Source organism: Coturnix japonica, chromosome 1 (genome assembly GCF_054131305.1).
Source record: "Coturnix japonica strain WE chromosome 1, WE-NBRP24, whole genome shotgun sequence".
NCBI classification, from domain to species: domain Eukaryota; kingdom Metazoa; phylum Chordata; class Aves; order Galliformes; family Phasianidae; genus Coturnix; species Coturnix japonica.
The window spans coordinates 100,202,214-100,225,380 of record NC_140663.1 but is presented as its reverse complement, the minus strand read 5'-3'; the positions used below and the strand labels follow the sequence as shown (position 1 = coordinate 100,225,380).

General features: G+C 41.3%; 1 protein-coding gene across 1 annotated transcript; it reads right to left on the bottom strand.

Moving 5' to 3' along the window:
- Nucleotides 1-4,462: 4,462 nt before the first annotated feature.
- On the bottom strand, nucleotides 4,463-22,738 carry UBASH3A (ubiquitin associated and SH3 domain containing A). The gene is made up of 14 exons (XM_015883237.3): nucleotides 22,587-22,738; nucleotides 18,757-18,810; nucleotides 17,993-18,179; nucleotides 16,714-16,912; nucleotides 15,015-15,184; nucleotides 13,916-14,124; nucleotides 12,921-13,047; nucleotides 11,608-11,716; nucleotides 10,756-10,878; nucleotides 10,030-10,122; nucleotides 8,984-9,128; nucleotides 7,003-7,109; nucleotides 6,444-6,550; nucleotides 4,463-5,584 (listed from the first exon to the last, which is right to left on the bottom strand). The coding sequence occupies exons 1-14, from the start codon at nucleotides 22,697-22,699 to the stop codon at nucleotides 5,447-5,449; spliced, it is 1,881 nt and encodes a 626-aa protein (XP_015738723.2). The 5' UTR covers nucleotides 22,700-22,738; the 3' UTR covers nucleotides 4,463-5,446.
- Nucleotides 22,739-23,167: the final 429 nt, after the last annotated feature.

Genomic DNA, 23,167 nt, shown 5'->3' with positions numbered 1-23,167 from the left:
TTAAGAGAAAATGGGGGTAGTGAGGTGAGTGACACAAAATAAACAGAGTTTATTTCTTCTCCCTGAAATATTTCTCCTATCAGAAATGTCATAGTGTGAAATTTCCCACACAAACTTTTCCCCAATGCCTTACATGTCTTTTTGGCATTTTCTTGTCACATCGTTGTGACTTCAATAAGCACTTTTAGAGGTGATTGTCTTTTCCTCTTTTGGCTTTCTTTGGAGAAGTGCTGTATTATTGCTTGATCGAAGCATACTTGGCTTGGTAATTTTTTACTTTTAATAATAACTTACAAATCATTAGTTTACCAGCTGTTTACTCACTATATTTCACTGTAAATTTGAGAAACATCAACATAATGCATTTCCCTGTTCAATTCCATTTAAAGGTAATCTTCAGTTCAAGAAGTGTTAATTCTTGAAGGATTTAGGAAATCACCTTTTTCCTTTCAGCACCCAGTGCTGTACTTTTTATTGGTTCCCTAGTGACCTCCAGTGGCAAAGCTGTGAAAAGTGCAAACCGCCTGGAATGCAGCTAAGAGCATCTGAAAGCCTCTATGGGTTAGAAAGGGCTCCTGATGGTTTACTCCATTGGGAAACCAATGCTTTTGTAGAAGGTGGCATTTCATTTCACTGTAACTTTCAAGAAAACCCTAAGGAGAATTTGTAAACTCAGTAATTCCTTCATCGCTATTTTGGAGAGAAATGCTCCACTGAAAGTTGTTGCACTGAGGTGTGTTAGTCCCTCTCATCCTTCTGCCTCTTCACTTTTCAGCAAAGAAGAAAGACAACAGCAGTCAGTATCCCTTGTTCTATTACTCCATGCCTTTGAAAAAGGTTTCTTGCTCTTCTTCCTATGAACCCTGCTTCAATTATTAGAAGACTGCAACAATTTACTCACATACATGCCCCAAAAGGTGATGTCCTCTTGAAAGGGTCCTTGGTAGCTTTCCCTGTTCAGCCTGTAGGCTCAGCAAAAAGATTACATGTTTCCCTAAGGGACTTGGCGGGACATGGCTACAGAAAGGCAGTGCACGCATAATGCTGTGTTAACTCTTACATTCACTAAGAACACCAGAGTGCTTTGCAGGTAATAGCTAAAGGTCCGTAAGTTGTAGCCACATTAATACCAAGCTGTTCCTGAGCTAACTGATGCTATTACTAACTAGAGTGAAAAAATGTCAGCATTGTCCTGAGAGTGTTTATCCATGTTCGGCATGGACACAAAGATCTCTTCACAAATCACTACTAAGCCATGTGGGTGGGTGAAGAGCAAAAGTACAGCAAAGAAGATGGCGGTTTGCCTTTTAGCCCTGCAGAAGGGCACAGCTGACTAGAGAGTCTGAAATTGTAAGTACCTTCCTCATTCTACCATTCAGAATACACGGCGTGGCTCTACTGATGAAGAAGAGCAATTTACAATGCATTTACCAACCTACAAAATCAGAGATTTTCACTGACAGAGGCACTTATACAAATGACTCTTCAGAGGCTTTTTAAATAGCACAGTTACTTTCAAGTAACTCCCTCAAGTATAGTAATGTAGAAGGTGATGTTAAATTGAACACCGCGATGTAAATTAACAACTTCTGACACAAGTTCTGTGTGACCATAAAACCCCATTTCTTACATACATCTAGCTTGCTATTTTTTCAGGAAGACTGATGCTTCTTTTGAATAAGCTGGTACTTTTAATGAGTTGGTACTGATAATATTTCATGTTTTATATTGCATGTTATTATTTATGCAGCGTTCAAGCCTGCAGGTAACAAGAGAAAGCAAGCAGACACCTGGGAAACAATGTCTTAGCAACTAAAAAAGTTAAGGTAAAATGAGCTGCAAAAGGTAGAAATAAAGTTGTTACATTTTAAATGTGTTTTGTCAAAATTATATTGGAGAACTTATGTAAACAAATTTGCAACATAAATCCCCACTGTGGATTAGAAAATATCTGTATGTTAGCAGCATCTCTATTTGCTTCTCCCCTCCAGCAAAATATGAGCATCAAAGTGCTTCAGATTTAAGCTCTTGTTTTCCAAATGCTTAATTACGCAAGTAGTTCCATTAAGGAGGCACCTTCGGGTGAGTTGGGTTGAATGTTTTTCATCATCATACTTCTATTTTTATGTTTTGTGAGAGGTAAGAGATGCTGCATCCCGAGTTTCCTCACCAAGAGTAAAAGAAGCTCAGGAAGATGCCAGCTGGAGGTTTTGTACAGGTTTTCTCCATGGGAGTATGCAGAGGCCATGTCTACACACATATTCAGCACAGTTTGTGCTACAAGACATTCCTAAGAAATAAACCAGATTTGGGGAAATATTGGTACAGGGTTACTAGGCTTGTTTTCCAACCCCATCAGCCTCAGGACAGTAAAGCTCTCATGAGCTCCCTGGGCCAGGAGCCCACAGTTTCTTCCCCCTCCAACTGAAAAGAGCATGGAGAAATAGCCACTAAGTTAGTTATTTAACTTGAGCATTTCTCATGGTAGTACAAAACGGTGTAGGATGGACCCATAAGTCATCCACAGGGCCTGATCTATGAGATAAACACCCATGAACCTACCAGTTGTCTTTGCTCCCAGGCCAGGATGGAGAGTGTGCTTCTATGTTGCCCTCTCACAAAAGAGACTGGGGCATTCTGGTCTTTACCACAGCTTTTGGATGCTTTCTCAATTTGTCATCTGAACTGTTCTGGCCTGTTGCTTATCTGGGGTCACAGATTTTGACCCTAAGTAGCAAATCTACCAAATGAATGCAGACAACAATATCCGTTTCAGCTGACGTGGCCTTGGGTTATATGGCCCATGGGTTAGTGGGTTTACTAGCCTATGCCGTTCCAATCCTAAAGGCCCCTTCCAACCCAACCCATTCTGTGATTCTATGCTTCTGTGAACTGCAGAAATGGAAGAGAATGGGTGAATGGACAATTGCTGCTGCCAGGAGATGCTGAAGCTGCTTTTGAACATAGCAGACTACTGGGAATTTGCTTCCCAAGCAAAGTTCTGTGGTCAGGGAAAGAGTGAGGCTGCAAAACCCACCAGGAGGTTTCCTCCACAAGACATGGAGAAAACAATAAGAACTGTGAATCCAAGACTAGTTATCAGCTTCTCAAGTTTCACACAATAATTGCTTTGATGTTATGATTAATAGCCAGAATACTGCTAAAGGATATAGACACTAAACAGATGTTAGAGTCAATTGGCCTCTCCAGACCTTTCATGAGTGGTATTAGATCTCCACAAAAAGCTGGACTGCAGAATTTGATGATTCACTAACTCCTACCTATGCACCAGAGAACAACATTCTGTTTGTTCAAAAACTTCTATGCTGTTCCCAAGTCCAAAGAGGCACGAACATTTTAATTTTTAATCATCTGTTTAAAAAAAGCACTAAAAGATCAAGGGCAGATCCACCAAAAACTGCTATATACAATCTTTTCAAAAATGATCCTTATGCTCCAGAGTATTTCAGTAATAAATCCTCCAAGACAGTAAAAAATCTACCTGACAGCTTTAATCAATGCTTGATGACTTGAAATGCTGCAAAGAGAACTGAAATAACTACTGTTCTGAGTCAAGAGATTTTCACATTTGCTTTGAGCAAATATCAGTGCTGGCAAAGGGCTTCAGAAAAATCAGGACAGGCACCACAGATTTGCTCTTCTGCTTTTCAGAAGAACAGGACTCAAGTGTCTCTTCAAGTTGCTTAAAATCATTATGAAATGATGAATTTCTTTGTTATTGTCTTTTCAAAGATTATGGATGGAGTGACTAACCGAGTGTTCCTCATTCCTGTTAAAAAACAGTGTGTCTCTCCCCTCCTCCCCATCCTTCAATCACACCTAAAGATCCTATGTAGGCACGCAAGGCTGAGGTTTTCTTTTCCCACGAGGTGTCACCAGAGATTAACTTCACTGTACGTCTGTAGCAAACGAATTTACTGCTCTGTTTTTAAGATATAAGCAAAACATTCAGATCTTCTATGTGCTACTAGAAGAGCCTCACATACTCTTCACTGTCACCTGTGATACTTGGTGAAACTGGAATAAAACTCACCAAAAGCAACAGCATTCACAGACAGGAAGTTATCATGGGAGAACTATGAAGTGGGAGTTGGTGCTTCAGCTAAAATGAAGCTGGGAGCACCAGGAATGACATGCCCAGGGCCAGGTCCTCATCCCATGCCACTCCTGACCCCTTGGTGTCCAAAGCTGTTAAAAAAAAACAAAAAACAAAACACAACAGGAGCCCAAGCATCTTTGCTTGATCTGGGAAGACAAAATGAATGATTTCAGGTAAAAGACTGAGAAAGGAGATCTCCATGCCACTGTTAAGGGAGCTTGGTGGATGCCCCACATCCTGTGTGCTGGATGGGCTCCCCTTGTGTGCCTTCAGGCTATAGGCACAAGTGCAAAGAGATGTCAAGAAAGACCTACTGAAAAAGAACATGGAGAAGAAGAGTGATAATGAGAACTTTTTTTTTTTTTTTTTTTTTTTTAAACTCATATAAAGAGAGAAAGTGAAACCTCAAATTTTCTGCTTTCATATAAAGAAAAACTTGTGCTTTCCTAGAGGCAGTTATCTGGGAGGATCATTTGGAAAAGAAGCTCATGTAAAGACATGTTCCTGTTTGTGCATAAAGTATTGGGACTACACTTTAATCAAACATATAGTCAAGCAAAGAGCTACAGAGACCAGTCAGACAACCCAGTGTGTCACCATGTATATGATTCGGCACAGAGCAGCACACATCATAGCTGTTGTCCCGCCAGTGTCATCTCATGAATTGTTCAGCAGTTAGAGTTGCTCACATCAAGGTTTTGTCACCAATACAGTAACACAGGACTTCTTTCTTTGCCCCAGTAAAAGCAATTGGTTCAATTTTCTCTGAAGGAAGACCTTTTTTTTCTGTTGCAACACAAATCACTGTGGAAACGCTGAGCAGTAGAACTGCTGTGGTAGAAAATGAACCCACTTTATAGAAGAGGTAAACATGTTGTCTGTATGCTATTTCCCCTTCTCCTGTGCTCTCGCAGAACTGGAGGAGTCAACAGGAAACCAACTGGCTTTAAGTAGAGCTGATATCTCTGGGTCGGAGTTTGCTTCTTTCAGTTTATTAGTCTGCTTGACTGAAAATATACAAGTGCATGAAACAAGTCATTTATACTGTGTCTGAACTGGCTGTATTTTGGTCTTGGAAGATGTAATAATGTCTACTAGAGTGCCTTTTGCAGTAGAATTTGCTCTCTTCTATGCCAGGTCCTATGTTTTTCCTCAGTTACTGAAAAGGAAGCGAAGTTCAGGCACTGAATTGCTTTCTGTGCTTTGACTACTCAGAGAGGACAACTCACATCCGCTCTAACTTTTCTAGATGAATCATTGGACTGTGCTGTACCATAGTGTATCTTCACCTCAGTTTTTGGCAGCTGCAAGGACAAAGCCGGCCTTCTAATCTTCCATGACACTATTTCTCCAGTTAAATGCCGCATTTGCTCCGTGAGTTAATGTCTTCACTGGAGGGTTAACCATCAGCCATTTCTTCTCCTCTTTGAGCTCTTCACAGAAACACATGCCCAGAGAAGGGATCTAGAAAGGAAGGATACAAGCAGCAGTTACTAGCAGGGTCATTGCTTTGGTTTTGCAGCAGAACAGAATAGCAGATTCTGAGACCATTCTGAAGACAGTCTGGAACATTTTGCCACTTTTGAAACAAACTAAGAACAGGCTGGATGCCTGTTGTGCAATAGCTGACCTTGTGCCATCACCTTGAGTTCACACTTGGATTTGAAAATCAAGATTTATTCACTCCTCATGCATCAACTGTGGGTAGTAAAAACACATCTAAAGACTGTATTATCCTCTTAGTAATACCAAGGCAGGTTAGGAAAACTGGAGTGAAAAAATCTGTCAGTGGTGATAATATGCAAGTAAAACAGGCAAAGAAACTCTACAACAGTCTCAAGGGCGGGCCTCACTTGTGAAACTGGCAAGAAAAGCCTTCTCTGCTTTACTCTGTAGCTGAACACTTAAGCTGTGAACTTGCAGTGACCTGAAAATGTACAATTTAAAGAGTCACTTACCGAATATAGCTGCAGCTCATGCTCATAACACTATGAGGAGGAAAGGGAAGGCTCTTAGTCCTGCTTCTATAGTTAGGAGGCTCATGCTCGAGGGAGAGGTTTCCGTGCCCCTCTCACATGCAGGTGCTACCTGATACTGACTTTGCATGGGGGTTGAATGAAAATTTCCTAATATGTTGTTTAACAGGACAAAATTCTCTTGACAACTAGTTCTACACTAAAACTACACAAGATTCCTTTTGTACTGAGAGAGCTCATGTCAGTGGTACTGACATACAGTTACACAAGTCTCACTGCCTGGGAAAGCTCCATACTGAAAGCACAGAAACACACAAAGCTGCCTGCTGAATAAAAAGTCTTTATACCTTTCGGACCGCCTGGGCAAAGTCATTGCTGTCTCTGGCAGGGAGTCCTATCAGAGGTCGGGTGAAAGATGCCAAGGAAGAGCCATGCCCCACAATGAGGATGACACCTGAAACATCATGGTAAGAAGAGAAAGGTGGTTAGGGGGTTGTCTGACTTTGCAGACATCTTTGGTAATGTGGCAGGGTGTACTGTGCTGGTCAGAAAAAGCCTGATGTGTTGCAGACATACCAGCTAATGAGAAAAAGTATTTGCTAAGCAAACAGCTTTCCAGAAAAGTAATTTTCTTATGTTGATTATCATCCCTAGACACAAGTAGTATGACCAAAGTATATACGCTTGTAATTTTTTACTGCCTTCTGTTTAATTTTGCTTTTTCTTTTCTGTTCTATAAATTGTATTTATTTTAACTTAGTACAGGCCAGGCCAAGAACTACAAGCCTACCTTGAACTCTGTGCAATACAAATAATCCATAATAAATGTGCTTCTGTTGACAAACCCATGCCTATTCCTGATACTGAAAGCGTCTGACAGAACATACAAAGATCTGAAACCTTTACCTTTGCTGGGGCAGGCAGTGACAATTTCTTTTATAGCTGCAGAGCTTCTGCTCACGTATTCCTCATAACTTTCTGACGGGACCAGAGAAGAGAGTGGGATGTTTCCCCTGACAATATAATCAGAAATACATGTTAATCTAGATGAATGAATGAGGACACATGAGAGGAAGCACTTGGTTAAAAGGATGTGGGTTTATCCGCTGACTTGACTGACATACCGATACCTCAGCAATTCACATTAAACCTTACACCCACATCTTGTAGTTCATAAAGCACCAGAAACAAGGAAAACCAATAAAACTCCCAGTTTACAGTGGAGGTTGTTTGAAACAAGACATGTTTCAAACATGGGAAAAGGTGGCAGAGCCTACCATGCTTTGATGCACAGTGGCTGGTGGTGCCAAGGATAGGCAGCTGGGGAGGCCAAATTCCTAGTGATGAGAGACCTACCAGCCTCCCCAGGGCTGTAGGACTAGCAAAATAATCAGCAGGACAACAGTGATTTGCTGCCCCTCAATAATCATCTTGCTTTTCTTGGCTGATGCTTATATTAGGAATTCTTGGCTACAGAATTCAGCCTCCTCAAACTCACTTCCTATTTTTCATATAATTCTCTGAATCTGAGAGCTAGAGGAATTAGCAGCCGTGGCTGGCAAGTGTGATTATATGATTAGCCATGTGCTGTGATACAATCCAGAATGTTTACTTCTTTCTACAAAAAAACCTGCCCTTGCCATTTTGATAGTCTCCTTTTTCAGTGAATAGACAGGAGAGAGATTAGGTTAATATATTGTAGTAAGGTTTGATATCAAAGTGTACTTTTACAGGTGAGTCCTTGATACATTACAGCAGCACAAACTGCAGAAGTAGAAAATAAGTGGTAGAACCTTGTGTCAGGCCCATGCTAAATTGTTAATCATAGCTAATACTAATTCCGGCTAGATTAAGTCTGCTGATGGAACAATCCGGGACTTGACCCAGGTGAAGGCTGTCCCTTGAAGTGAGTGAATATGGTAAAACTACCCCTGCAACCGGAGGATTTTGAACCCTGTACATGACAGGAAGAAAGTGGCATCAAATGTGCAGGGTTACAGCTCATCCTCTCCGCTTTTGCCTGGACCTGAGCGAGCTGTGAGGCTGCAGTTGGCACTGCTGCAGAGCTTTCCTCTCCACTTCCCACTGCTCAACACTTGCACTCTGTCCTGTAAAGTGACCTCATGTTGAAAAAAAAAAAACTGTTGAAAAACTTTAGAATGATCTATGACCCATGAAAAGGAAAGATTTTATCATTTCACAAAGTTTAAAATGAAGATGTTCACTTGGCTGTAAGAAATACATTATGATCTGAGAAGTTTGTGTCCCTCTTTCTTACACACATGTAAGAAAGATATGCTTGCTTTTCTCAGCTGAGTGATTTCCTGGAGCTGGCTGTGCAACTGCACACACGGAACAGCCCCAGAGTGCACAGTGAGCAGCTAGGTAAATTGGAGCCCAATCATTTCCTGCTCCTCTGTGGTTTGCAAGTGCTCGGAAATAGCATCAGCCCCCTCTCTCAGCTCTGGGGGCCCCAAAAAAATCCTTGCTGCAACTCTTAACAATGTCTTCTCCGACCGAATTTGGCATGAACTGTCCTGCTGCCCCCCAAAGATCACAAGGACAGCTGGCTCGTGCTGGGGTGGGTCACCTCTCTCAACCCAATGAATATAAAAGCAGCTCCAGAGCAAGGCTAATGCTGTATGCAAGCTTCAGGTGTGTGCCCATTTCTAAAAATGCCCATATTGTCTCCATGTTAGAGCAACAAAGCTGATTCTTGCCATGAGACAGAAGACTGCATATCTTTGGGGACAGGCCAGGCAGTCTTGAATTTGATTGGCATCATCCATTGTTTGCAATGTCCCTAACCATTTACAACATAACATGAGGAAGGAGGTACCTCAGGGAACAAAGAAGTGGCTTTAATAGCTAGACAGGAAGAAATTACCTGTAACTTGTATCTATGTTGTAAGAAGCCTCTGACAGTTCTGTGAGAGTCATAAAGTTTGGAATTACTCTGCTTGCTTCCCACTTGGTCCATTCAAACAGTCCTGGTTCCACCCTGATTTTGACTTTTTGGTCTAGTTTAAGCCCTGCAAAGACAAGCTGTATTTCTTAAAAAGAAGGTGTACTCAAAGTGTTACATTTGGGCAATACATTCTGCCTTGTTTGCTGTAACATTTTCATTAACTCAAGGGCTTATTGTTGGTAAAAAAGAGGATCGTGTTTAAATGAAGCCAACATATTCTTGTTGGACTGATGTTAAGACACACAAAAAATTGCACTATTATTATTACTATATTATGTTGTAGCTATATTGCTATTATTATTGTTTATTTCTGGAGTTCTCTTGTTAAACCATCAAAGTACAGAGGTGAGCAGAAGCCCTCAGCAATGTTTTGGTCTGAATAAGCTTTATAAAGGAAATGTCTTTTTTTACTCATTTTTATATAACATTTTCTACAGTGACCCTCTGTGGGGCAATAAACCATTCTACAACATCAGAAATTTAATTCTGTTGTAAAAAGATACACCCTTTTGTTTATTATTCTCAAGAGAGGTCATTGGGTTGCACCATTTCCCATGAGAAATGCGTACTCATTCTACTGTGGATGTAAGGATGATGATGAACAGTGAACTTATTGTTACCTGGGAGAAGAGGCCAGCTCCCATCTCTCCACAACCTCCTTTCAGGTGATTGTAGAGAGCAACAAAGTCTGCCCTGAACCTTCTCTTCTCCAGGCTGAACAATGCATATTCCCTCAGCCACTCCCCATCAGACTTGTGCTCCAGACCCTTCACAGCTTAACTGCCCTTCTCTGGACATGCCCCACGGCTTCAATGTTTTTCTTGTAGTGGGAGGCCCAAATATGAACGCAGAACTTGAGATGTGGCCACACCAGTGCTAAATACAGAGGGGTGACCACCTCCCTGCTCCTGCTGGCTACCTCCAATGGAAGTTTGACACAGACATTTTCATTTTTTATGCTTTACCTTGTAGAATGTGTTGGGCTGTCTGTATGCAGCGTAGGGCGGGCGATGAGTACACATAGCTGACTGTCACCTCCTGGTCCAGCAGAGCTTCCCCTGGTGGGAACAGCAATATGAGGTGCTCTTTCACTAACCATCATAAATGAGAAACTATTGCAAAAGTATTTCAGTAAAAAAAAAAAAAAAAAAGAAAAAAGAAAAGGCTGGGACAGAGTGTTGAAAAGGTCCTTATAGAAGAATGTCTGAAAATCTGCAAACAGCAGTTAAGCATTTGCACCAGACTTCTGTTGTCAACATCAGACGTGTGTGCTCGGGGTGCAGAAATAACTTCGTTTCGTGAGCAAACTGAGTCAAACTAACCCATATAACCCAGCCAGCAGCTTTATCTGTGATGAGCTGACCACAGTCTGCTGACCATGAAGCTGTGTCCTCCAGCCAACCTCCTTCCCCAGTGACAAGTGAATGAGACATTACTCCCTTGCGGATGTGCAGCAGGGCACAGGTAGTGTTGCGGTTTCCTTGGCCAGGAACTGGTCTTGAAGATGAACAACCAGCCTCTCTATATATTTTACTGTTTAATAAGTTCTTGCAGCAGTTATCCATCCAGAATGGTTACCACAAATGGTGCTGCTAGCAAGTTTCTCTACTAACAAGCCAGTGTGAGCTTTGCCAGATGATGAGTTTGTTTCCCAAACCCATACATTTGCAGCAAGAAATTATCCACCTTACCAATAAGTCTTGACTGGAAAACACCGCAAGAAGATAAAGGAGGATCATGCTCAAAATGCTTCACGTTGTCTTTCCGTTTTGGTAGGGTGGAAGGAAAGTTGAGGTCTGCTCTGTAGTATTTTCCTAAAACAAGGTGGAACATTTTGCTGTGATGTGAGGGAGGAAGCAACAAAACACCCTGGCTGCCTTTCATTGTAATGGCTCCATTCATTTTGAATTCTCAGCCCAGAATTATATTTCTGCTGGCAAATAAAAACAGGTTGGAGCCCTGTTAAAAACCCCAGTGACTACTAATTACCTCAAAGAGATCACATTTTAAATTCAAAACACTGACTTGGGACGTTGCCTGTCCTAACAAAAATATCATCTCTTCTTCAAGCTCCCAAAGGAAGAAAAGAAGGGAGTGGAGGAGAAAGAGCATGGAAAGGTAGAGATGTCTGATAAGCCCCAGCCAGGTCATTTGAGTAACTAATGGTAGAGATTTTATGTTTTGTGCTTCTGTCAGCAATATGTATGAATCGTTCAAGAGCACTGTTTGTTCTGCGGTGTTTATCCAAAACAAACATAAAGTACAGCAGGACATAAAGGCCAGGCTCTGAGCAACCTAGTCTAGCTGTATATGTCCATTTTTATGGCAGGGGAGTTAAAAGTCTCTTTCAATTCTAAGGATTCTATGACATGATGATGGTTAGGTGCAGGTCAAAGAAGCGTTGTGTCTGACTGTGTGTCATTATTCACTTTTCTGTGTCAGCATATATACCTACACATAGAAGCCTGTATCCCTTGTATTTATTACTGGAGTAAAGAAGTTTGGGCTCAGGTTTGCTCAGAAGCTCCCATGATATTACTCACCATCTGCAGTTAAGCACTGTTGAAGCCAGGATTTCCCAAAGACCTGATCAACTCTTTCCCCATGGCGCATCACCAGCACACCCCTTCGCAGACTGGTGTTCTGAGAAAGCTATATGAAAATTACTTCCCATTACAATATTATAAACAATACTCATGAAAAATCTGGATTTGGGGATGCTGTCTAACAGAGCAAGGGCCAGCAGGGCTGTCCCAAAGGATTAATAACAACCACAGAAGGGGAGAGAATGAAATTGATAAAACGGACTAGAATATTTAGGACAAAAGTCAGCCTGACTAGGTCTCTGTTGAAAGCAAATGAGGAATATCTCTGATCTTCATGGGCTACAGGTTAGATTTAAATTCAGTGTTTATTCTAGTGAAAGGTAATGCTGATAAATCTTTTCATTCCACCGTGGGAAGGAGCTATATTGGTATGTATTGTGTAGTTGGTATAAACAAAAAGGGAAAGTAGCTAGCTGATTTAAGGCATAATATTCACTTCTAACATCAATCTTATCCTTTTTTTTCCAAATGAAAACAGAGATTTTACATTTTTCCAGCAGTGTATGGTCAAGTCATTAGTGAGCCCAGGTCTTATCTGAGGCCTTGTTTTCCGTTAGTCTGCATGAGGCTACAAATACATTCTAAGTATGTAGGAGTCAGTTTACAATGAATATAGACAGAGATGAAAAGATGAGTAAGAATGGCTGAAAAGCTTTAAAACTTTTTAAAGAGCAACTCATCACAGCATTATTGTTGCAACACCAAGGTTAGCGACATCTATCTTCAGTAACAGAGAAGGGAATTCTTAAGAAGTGGTATCAGATATGTGTTCAGGTATTTCGATAAATACTGCTGCATTTCTGCCATAAGGCACTAATGAGCTGTTGTAAGATCAGAGTTTGAGGTTTTGTGGTCTCAGTATTCTGGCTGGGAGGTGCTCAGAGGCTGGGGAAACTCCTAGATTGAAGACATGAACATCTGCAAAACATGTTCCTTGGTAAGGTAAGCAGTGGCTCTTCCATGGGTCTGAGCAAGATGAGGGGTTAAAGAGCACATGTGAGCTAGTGGAAGGATGTGGCTTTTGCAAAAGTGAGCTTTGTGTATACATTACATATACTACAAAATATTTATGAGATATAGTACTGTAAATATACATGCAATGTATGCATACACTACATATCTTCATTACAACATAACATGAAAATGTTAAGGAGAACCAGGAAGATAGTATTAAATTTAATATATGCTTTTACTTAATAGCATATCATGCACCACCACATAGCAAAGATACGAAATGAAATCCCAGCTACCTGAAGTGAAAGAACATCGGTTACACTCCTTGACATAACAGGATTGTGGACTTCTTCATTCAGCTTAACATTAGGTTCATTTGTGGATTGGGTGAAAAGTGCTGAAGCTGGCACAAAAGCATATTCCCTGGAGAAAAAGCAGAAGCAGTGCACACACAACATATGGGCACACACAAAAATAGAAGAGATTTTTAAGTACGGATTTTGGTCATAGACATATGATTACCAAGATTCCATATTACACTCAACATCTTTCAGACACATGCAATCCATTTTACCACTTTGTTCGAGTAAAAATAAGAGTAGAATTATATGAACTGATGATATATATTGGGTGTAACTATTCTGAAGTTTGAGCTTCAAGCAGTAAAAACTAACTTGGTTGTCACCTCTCTGCCTCTAAGAGCTCAGTGTGAATCAAATCCATGCCTCTTAGTAAAGTAAAAACAGTTCTAAACTAGAAGAATCATTTGCCACACAGGAAGCCAGTGAGATGTTGGCTGATACAGGTTGAATCGACATAGCATGAGTGAGCACGAGATGGTGAAGTAAACTTTGTAAGGTTTAATTCATTTAATTTCAAGTTGGTTATGCTACCTCCTGAAATGAGACAAAAGAAGAAACACTGGAGGTGCTAAAGGACAGATTGGATGGGGTTCTGGGCAGCCTGATCTGATGGGTGGCAGCCCTGCCTATGGCAGAGGGTAGGGGCTGGGTGGTTTCATGGTCCTTTCCAACCCAGATCATTCTGTGATGCTGTGCTTCAGGTTTTTCAAGATCACATAAAAGCTACTCTTTGAGCAGCTGGACTCCAGGTTTCCACGTGCACGTGTCCTATCACTTCTCATTAAGAAATTTCATTTTCCCACCCAGACACCAAAGTCCCCTCTGCTCACCTCACCTCCAGCTCTTTCCCAGCAGCAAGGAGGAGCAGCAGCTGCATAAAACCCTGGCACCATGAAACCCCAGCACTTACAGAGTGGACCACAACCAACCTGTGCTTAACCCATGTGTCTGACTCGTTGGCTCTCTCTGTGTAGTTTTCAGGAAGAAAACCCCTGCACCCAGTTTGGTGTGAGGTCCCAATGACCCAGCCTTCGCTGACTTCAGACTGCTGCATTGGGTTGACGTAGATGAAGTCTCCAGTATTTATCATGAGCTCATCAATATTCTGGGGTTTGTACTGGAACAGAGCCCGCAGCGTCTGGTGGAAGGACAGAGCTGGGTCAGGCAGAGAGCTGGTTGCAAGGGCTGCAGCACAGAGGGGATGTATGGCTAAACCTGTGTCAGCCACTGCCATCAGCACCATTTCCCACACTGCAGCTTGCTCTGACTTCGTACTTCAGCAGACAGGTAACAATGAATACACAATGAGTGTAAAAATAGGCACTCAGCATTCAGAATATTGCTTTTTTCCCCCCTGTAACTAGTGTGGCATATGTGAAAACAGAGACAGCAAAAGAATTATCAGCTATTTCAGTGATTACTTTCAGCTCTCTCAAGTCAAAACATGAGATTCAAACCAAAACAATATACTGGTCTGGATAAAACAAAACAAAACCAGTTGTTCATCATTCTGTAGTTTAAATTTGGAAATGAAAACTGGTAAAAATATTGACTGTTTTAAACTAAAAATGCTGTAAACTGAAGTTGACCAGGGAAAACCGTGCCCTGCTCACTGATCTTTAACCCGTGCCTTTTCATCATTGCTGAACAATAAAAAAATCAAACTTATTCTGCTGAATGCAGTTTTACTGCAGAGCAGTGATTTGACAAGGAAATGTTCAAAGGTCATAATTTCCTGTCTCTTTTATTTTCTCATAGCTCACTGTAAGATGAGTTCTTCTGCTGCAGTTTGGAACTGGATCTTGCTGACATGCAGGTCAAGCAGGTAACCGTAAACACATCTCTTATAGACTCAAGAATAAAGTTTTTTCAGCCCAAATAGATATTTGAAGCAGCCATACATTTTGAGCACTCTACTGTGCATGTACTGATTTTCTCCACGGAAAAAAACAAAACAAAACATACAAGATGACTGCAGGATATATTCTAACTAGAGACCCAGAAATTTAATAAACCCAATGACAGTACCTGGTAATGCACAAAACGCATGTCCCTTGAGTAGAGAGCAGCTACCCAGTGGCAGGTCTCCTCGGGGTTAATGCATTTGGCGAGTTGTTCCAGAGTCTTCTGGTGGTGAGGACAGAACTTGTGAGCCAAGGTAAGGTGGAGCTGCTTTAGGCAGGGCTTCACGTGACAGTCTAGGAATAAAGAAACCAACTTGCATCATGACTTAGAAGGGAAGGCCATTTAAAGCTCTTTGTATTTTATCCTGCATGCTTTGCATGATTCAGGAAATATCTTCATAATTAGTAGAAGCGTAGACCATAGTTTTATTAAATAATTGTTTTACCAGATGTCGTGGCTTTATTCATGCCAAAATAATTCAGAAATCTGCACTGAATTGGAGCCTTGGCTTAAACTGAGAGGAGAAGCAAACTGTTGGAATTCATTTCTCTGCCTGATGTATGGAATTTGTCTTTCCCAGACCAAGCCATCCAAAGGCTGAGGCATTTCAGTCTCCGCTGATGGCTGAAGTTTCCCAGTATCATGGGAAGTGTTTATATGGTGCTTGTTGCACCAGTGTCTGTAAGTATGTGCCTGCTCCTAGGTGGTTACAGAGGTCTCCCTTCCTTAGTTCCATAAGCTTGGTTTAAAATATACTTCTGTATTTCCTTATTGTATTTATTGCCCTGACAACTATGAATGTAAAAAGCACTTCACACACTGGTGGTATGAGTGTAAAAAATTGTTTGCCCTTGCTATGCCTTAGATGAACAATTCCGGGGATGCGGGAGATCCCCAGCTGCACACAACCACCGAAAGGAGATGGGTGACTCAGATTCAGGAGGAGACAGACTTATGTGAGCATGAGGGAAAAACCAGGCCTGATGGGCTGCATTTCTTCTTTTATTCATTTCTGCCTTCCTCCTCAGCCTGGCCATGGAGAGCTGAATATCCCCAAGGTGGAAAGGTCTGTCTTCCCTAGTCTGCACGTGAGACAGAGAACTCTGAATAGGGTACAGTTATGATTTGGTTTATTTCTTCCAAACAAGTATTTTCTCTTTTGTTTCTGTTCTCACACAATCATGGCACTGGTACTTGATGAAGAAAAGACAAAGTAGAGGTTGGGTACAGAGGAATAGGGGTATTTAGGAGTAGACCTCTTTCTATCTTATATATCCTGATCCTGATGGCCTCTCAAGTTACACTGACAAACATTTCAGTTTGTGGGCCAGTATAAGAAAAGTAAAGGAAGGAAAACCAGATAATAACAAACCCAATGAAGCCAGTTCCACAGAAATGACTCTGTAAGAGCTCAAAATGGAATAACCCTCTGGTAATTTCAAAACCCATTATGAGCAGCACAGCATAAGTGGCCAGAAAACGAAGATCGCATATTGTTTTAAGGGATTGCTGCCTAAAAGATGTTGCCAGGTAAAACGTTTGCCTGGATTTCCTAAAAAAAGAATAAATTTATGAAGACTGCTAGCATCTTTCTCTTTTCTTGTACACAGAGTTCAGCAAAAACCTCCTAGACAAAAGCAGCACGTCTTCAGAATCTAAATCAAGCTCCTCTAGCCACATTGTTTTTGAATCTGTGGAAGGAAAATGTGCTTGTCAGCAGTAAAACATCTGCCACACAGCTGTGGAGACATGGGAGATGGTTTCCTTATCATGTCTATGCCTCTGCACAACAGCCCACTCAGCCCTCTTATGTTGATCCCACCTGCCAGGGCTGAAGCTTCTGAAGAGAAGGCCACAGCAAACTCTTTGAGGATATTTGCATCGCTGTCACCAACAAAGAAACCAAGGTAGCTGGTGGATGAGTGTAATGATAAGGAAACAGTTGGTGGAAATCTCTGTGCAAAGCTGTTGCAGATTCTCTTTAAGATGTCATACAGTAACTCCACTTTCTGGTCTTCACACTGTAAAAAAAACAGAGGAAGGGCATCCTTTACACTGTAAGATCAATAGCCACTGTGGCAGCCTGTCTTGTGAAGTTACACCAGAAAACTGGATGGGCATTACTTAGAAAAATAACACACCTACAAATATGCCTGTGTGATGACACTACCTCAGGAGATGGGGTCTTTTACCATTAAGTGAAGGAAGAAAAAGCATGAGATTTTACCATCTGAAGTAAACTGAAATGAGGCAGAGTTCATGACTTCTCTCTTCAGTTCTAAGTAAGAATTTATCCTACAGTCCTTTGCTCTGGTAAAAAATTAAGAGCTGAGCAACATACATAGGAAGGCTAATATGGATTCTTTGTAATTGGGATCTTTTGTCCCTTAGTTACAGCTTATTCAAGGATTGTACAAAGCCATGCTTCCACAAAAAGTGTCAGTTAAACAATTTAAGAAGTAAATAGAAGAAGACTGAATTTATGCCATAAAGCCAAAGTCACAGACATAAATGATGCTCCAGTTCCACACTGTGACTTTTGTTTTTTCCTTAGCAGAGCTATTTGCTCCTCTCAGGCGCAGGAGATGCAGGGTGTCAGGAGACAGGAGAGTTTGGGTTGGGAGGTAGAGGTGGGAGCAGGGCAGTGAGTCTTACATCCTATATGGAAAGCATCCAAGTCATCTACTGCTGACAGCTGAGGAACATAGAATAGCACTGGAGGGTGTGCATTCATCCCTAGAAATATACTACCTGAAACAGAGCTGAGGTGTGTGAGGTGAGGTTTACAATTCAGGCATCTCTTCCAAGGTCAGGCCTTTAAACTCAACACTTCTCGAGAGCACAGCATTCGTTATTAATGTTTTTTGGTTTGCATAATTGTGACGAATGGCTGCAAGTCACCACACTATTCTATATTTTGCAAAAAAATGCTTGTATTTTCATTATGCTCAGCAGCATGATTACACATGATAGTATGATATACATGATAGTATGATATATTTTGTGCAGCTGCTCTATAGCAATGGTACCATAGCAATAGCCTGTTGGCTTGGAATTACCAGGCTGTCCAGTTCCACCAGTAATCACTTTTTGTTCCTTACCGTGAAGAAGTCACAGAGTGTGATGTGAGGGAAAATCTCATGGGCTCTGTTCTTCCCGCACTGGCGCTTGCTCTCCTTCCAGAACACTTGCAGGCAGTTATACAAGTGGCCAGTGGGGCACAAATAAAGAGCATACTCCTGGGGGATTGGGTCATCCAAAGAGGGATCGTTGCAGTGAGAATGCAACCTGAAAACAAAACATATCACACAGAGAAAGCACGTAAGCCACCTACTCTTCTTTTCTTGGCTTCCTTGGGTGTGCACCACGAGGTCCTACAAAACACAAGCACCATGATAAGACAGGGAGCACATTTATTGTGATGTAGCTTTGAATGCCTATCTGGTTATGCCCCATGTATGCACACAATCACAGCTCAGATACTATAGCCCTATTGCAGTGAATAGCCCATAATTAAGAGGCTTGAAACTGGGGACAGATGTCTGCCCAGAGCAGCCAGTCCCCCAGTCCTGTGAGATATCACTGTGGTTAAAGTAGTTGCTTCTGCCCATGAGTCTCTTTGCTCCCTAACTCTTGATTTACCCCAGACCCTCAGCAAATAACCTTGCTTCCCAGAATTACTGTAATACAATTATTTCTTTCTCTGATGAACTAAAATGAAAAACAAACAAACAAACAAACCAACCTCATATGCTAGGTCTTCAAAAGCAGCTAACTTCATTCTGAGTAACAGAATCAGTATGTGAACAAGTGTTTTTAATCAGTTTTGATGTGAAAGCACTCCTCAGAAATCACAAGTGCTTACCATTTTGCAGCATCTTCTACTGACTTTTGACCAGTAGCAACCAAGGCTTTTTGCCTAGAAAAAAAAACAAAAAACAACCCACAAACCAAATGAAAACAAACTGGATTCATTAGAATAGCAGAAAACATTAAAATTGTTTTCGATGACTTTAATACATTAAAGAAAAATGGACATGCTGTGACAATGGATTCTATTTTTCAGCACAATGTATACCTGTAATAACCTAACCTATAATGACAAGGTTATTCCTGGCACATATTAATGTTCTTGAAGCCCTCCAGACAGTCTGCTCTGCTTCATGTCTTTAATTCCTTGCAGACTGGTAATCTGCTCTTTCCATGGAATATCCATAGAATGTGTTTTGGAGATGTTTGCTTACCACCCCTACTGATTAAATGGGTTTCCTTAGGGTTGGTTTAGGTCTCTCTCCACATGCTGTAAGAACAGGATTTGCTCTATTGATAGTATAATTAATGAGAAGCTCAGATTCAGGTGCTAGATTCAAGTTGCCACACATACAACCTAAACAAAACATCTGGGGTTTGAAAATCTGGACTGAGGATTCCCCATAACCCAGAAGAAAGCCAGACCCAAGCCACAAATGAATTCCAAGATAACATACAATATCTCCATTTTCTCCCTTTTATTCAACTGACGTTCTTTGGGATCAAATTTGGTTCATATTTCCTTTTCACAGAATCATAGGATCTCCTGAGTTGGAAGGGACACACAACAATCATGGAGTAAACTCCTGGCTTCACACAAGACCACCCAAAAATCAAATCCTGTGTCTGAGAGCACTGTGCAGACACTTCTTGAATTCCAGCTTCTTGGGTCTGTGACCACTGCCCAGAGCAGCCCATTCCATGCCCACCAACCTCTGGTGAAGAACCTTTTCCCAACCTCCAACCTGGTCCTCCCCTGTTTCAGTTCCCACAGGTTCTATCGCTGGTCACCAGAGAGGAGAATAGCTAGGGCTTTCAAAATGCCATTGACATCCTTTATGTGGCAGAGTCTTTGTGAGCAAATGCTGAGTTCTTGAAGGCTGAAGGGTTCACAGTGTTTCATTTCCAGCCCTGCAATCCACCTGTAAACTTCTCAAAAGTGACATGAAAGGGAATGAGAGGTAGTAGAAATGGAAGAAAAACTGCCAAATTACTCCACATGTGCTTATCCTTCCTTCTTTCTTAAGGTTATCTTTTCTGACATCTGTGTCCTGAGGGCATCCATTTGCTTAACCCAGTCCTCACATCTTTATCCTCCCTCCATCCGTATGGCACCTATGTATGTACTGGAGTGCCATAGGTGCGTTAAGGAGCAAGTCTTCATCTTGCTGTGGTTGCTTCTTCCCAGACTTTTCCTTCTAATGCAAAACCACACATGGGTCTGTTAAAAACAATGAAATATACATCTGTGCATGTGCAACCATACTTGGCTTCTTAGTGGAGGATCAGCACAGCTGAAGACTAACTCGAGTCTTTCCGCTCAAGCTCTACCTTCTACCTTTCTCCTCTTTAAAATTAAAATTGACTACCATGGCCAAATCAATCCCCAAAGCATGAACTAGTTGATCAAAAGTGGCCCTGTTTCCTCTGTGACCTGCATCGCCTCTCTGCTGACTCTCTCTTCTCTATCACATCAAACATGAACAATTTGTGTTTTCATTGTGCTCCCCATGCAGCCTTTATTGTCATACCCTGCTGGAATGTAAATGATTACTTCTGCTTGGCCAGAACTTTGTCACCTACTGCTACAATTCACTGTGAGTGTTTTATCACTTTATGCCATGCCACCCCTCCCATTTGGAGACAAGCTTTTTGTAAACAGCCCCAAAGACAAGCAGAGCTTGACAGCAGTTTTTCTTTACATAAACTCTGTGCGATCGTAAAAGTAATAAGACAACTGGAGACCTGGGGCCACGGCCTGTCATGATGCTCAGCATCATCTCCTTGCTCTCCCACGCTCCTCTCTGTGTCTGTTTCCATCTTTCATCCCATCATATAAAGTTGGTATTAGGATGCTGTCCAGCAGGGTTTCTCAGCCCTCAGTGTTATTAAAACATTAGGCTGTAATTAGACATCCTGCGCTTCCAAGATGAGCAGCGGAGGTTAAAAGATAATGCATACGATAAATCCTGTACATGCCTAATTCGTTCAGATAAACTGTAGGAATAAATCTTTTTAAATCTGCATTCAAAATAATATATTTACAGGGAGAACAAGCTGGTTCTTCCTTAAGGCAGAAAACAGCGATCACATTTCAGTTCTATCAGAGCATGAGATATTCATTATGCTCATCTGCTGGTAGGCTCTATCATCAAGTTTTAGTGTTTTGTACTTTCTGAAAATGTTGCTTTTGCATGATTGTCCAACATTATGAAGCATTTCATAATGTAAATAATAAATAAAAATAAATATTTTCAACAAGGCTTACTTTTCATAGGCCAGGATGTCACAAAAGAGCAAATTTTCAGAACTTTCTTTTATGTCGGAGGCCAAGACCTACGGAAACAGCTAAAAAGCTTTATAAACTACAGTCCAATTTTTAGATGTGTTAAAGTCTGTAAAGACAAACAAACAAATAAATAAAGTGCTTTTGGACTTTCCGCCATTTTATGTTGCATTGCGCTTTGCTGTGTCTTGATTTTGGCCTGGAAAGCACAAAGCCACGTCAATTACCGGAGAAAATGTTTTGAAGGCAGTTTGAAGAACATAACATACAGTATAGAAACCAGACTTTATTTTGGGGTGACCATACTCATACTATCTACTAGAAAAACAACAAGGCAGATTTTAAGCTCCACAGCTAAAATTCCACTGGGCATAACCAGGAATAAGGAACCCACAACTTCCCTGTAAATTGTACGCATCACATCTAAAGATGCTTCACTAAGCATCAGTTGTTCCCAAAAAACAGAGCCTGATCAGCTTGCTTAATTTTCAGTCTAGAATGGAGTTTACAGTGATAATTATGTCCTTTTTCAAACACTTGTGTAAGAACTTCTTTGACACTTCAGTGGAAGGACTTATTTTCTTCAGTCTTAAGTCAATGGTACAACTGGCTGCCACCACAGAGTCCAAACAGTCCAAATTCCCTTCAGAAATTTATTGATGCTCTGTAAAACCTCCAGGCCTCTCTTACTGACCAGAGCCATATCTGGGGAAAGAGTTGACCTCAAGTAACTGATTATTAACTAGTTTTTATTAACTGAGTTTTTATTAACTCAATTGGAAGTGCTGCCACCAGTTCATCCTCCCTCAGATGGAGCAAGCCAAGGACAGGGCTTGACATTTTCCTGGTAGGACATACTTTTGAAACAAGATTCATTTTTAGGACAGAAAGACTAATGTGGCATCTTGTTAAGGAAAGCTTACCCTTTTAAAACAGTCTCCTGTGACAAAACCGAGACAGAACTTTTGTTTGCCAGGCCTGAAAAAATATTTGTATAGAAGCCACATCCACATTTAGTTCCCTTGTAATAACAGTGTTAAGTAGAAAAAAAATGAAAGGATTCATCCCTAGAGTGAACTATGGATATCAACTTCTTAACTCATTGTGAAGCCTCTCAAATTCTGGGTGCAGAAGAGCATGTGCTTTCAGATACCCAGAGTAGTTTTAGAAATGGATACAGAACAAGTTGTTTCAGCAATAAGATCAATACACAGTGCTCTACAAGGTATTCAAAATGAGACAGACCTGCTCCTCCTGTGGAGATATCATCACCCCCAAGAAGCAGCACGTTCTCTTGATGGAAAACGCAAGCTGTATGCATTTAAGCAGATGCAAGAACCACCTTTCAATGTACAAAAGCAGCTGAAAACATTACTCACGCGATGTGAGCTGGGAATCCTTTGGCCAGGAGAGACTCGAGGAGTGCAGATGGGCTTTTGCTCCTGCGTTTGTTGGACACCTTTGCATACAGCTGTGTCTCAGCCACCGCCATCTCCTCCTCTCTCCCTCTAGCTATGCTCAGTGCTGACAGAAATTAGGAGGGGGAGGGGGGAGGGGGCAAGAAAATGAGAGAGAAAGAGAAAGAGGCAGCTAAAAGAAAAAAACCCTCAAACTTCTTGTGATCTATTCTGACAAAAGATCATCCTGACATCCTGTTTTCATAACCTGTGTGTCTTTGAGTTTTTGTTTTAAAGTAGTTAAAAAAGCAAAAGTATCTGCAGGCTGTTCCCATCTGCCCTAGCAGAACAAGATGTGTTGTCCAAGTGAAAATTTTAGAGTCAGGGTGGACCTGCTGAACAGTCTGAGACTGGATCTCCTAGCTCTTCATTTTAAATTCTCTTCTTGAAGCCAAGAAATCCATCTGAGCTTCTACTGGAGAGGGAAAGGACTTCCTGCACCATATAAGAAGTTGTTTTGTAGGCTGAACTCATTCTTCTTGGGCTCAACATTCATATTCTCC

Bases quoted from the DNA above. Each gene is read 5' to 3' on its own strand.
- UBASH3A (XM_015883237.3), bottom strand. From the start codon at position 22,699: ATGGCGGTGGCTGAGACACAGCTGTATGCAAAGGTGTCCAACAAACGC. The intron at 14,125-15,014 runs GTACTGTCATTG...TCCTTCCACCAG, and splicing joins TGCGTTTTGTGCATTACCAG to ACGCTGCGGGCTCTGTTCCA. The intron at 11,717-12,920 runs GTAGCTGGGATT...ATTTTCATATAG, and splicing joins CCGATGTTCTTTCACTTCAG to CTTTCTCAGAACACCAGTCT.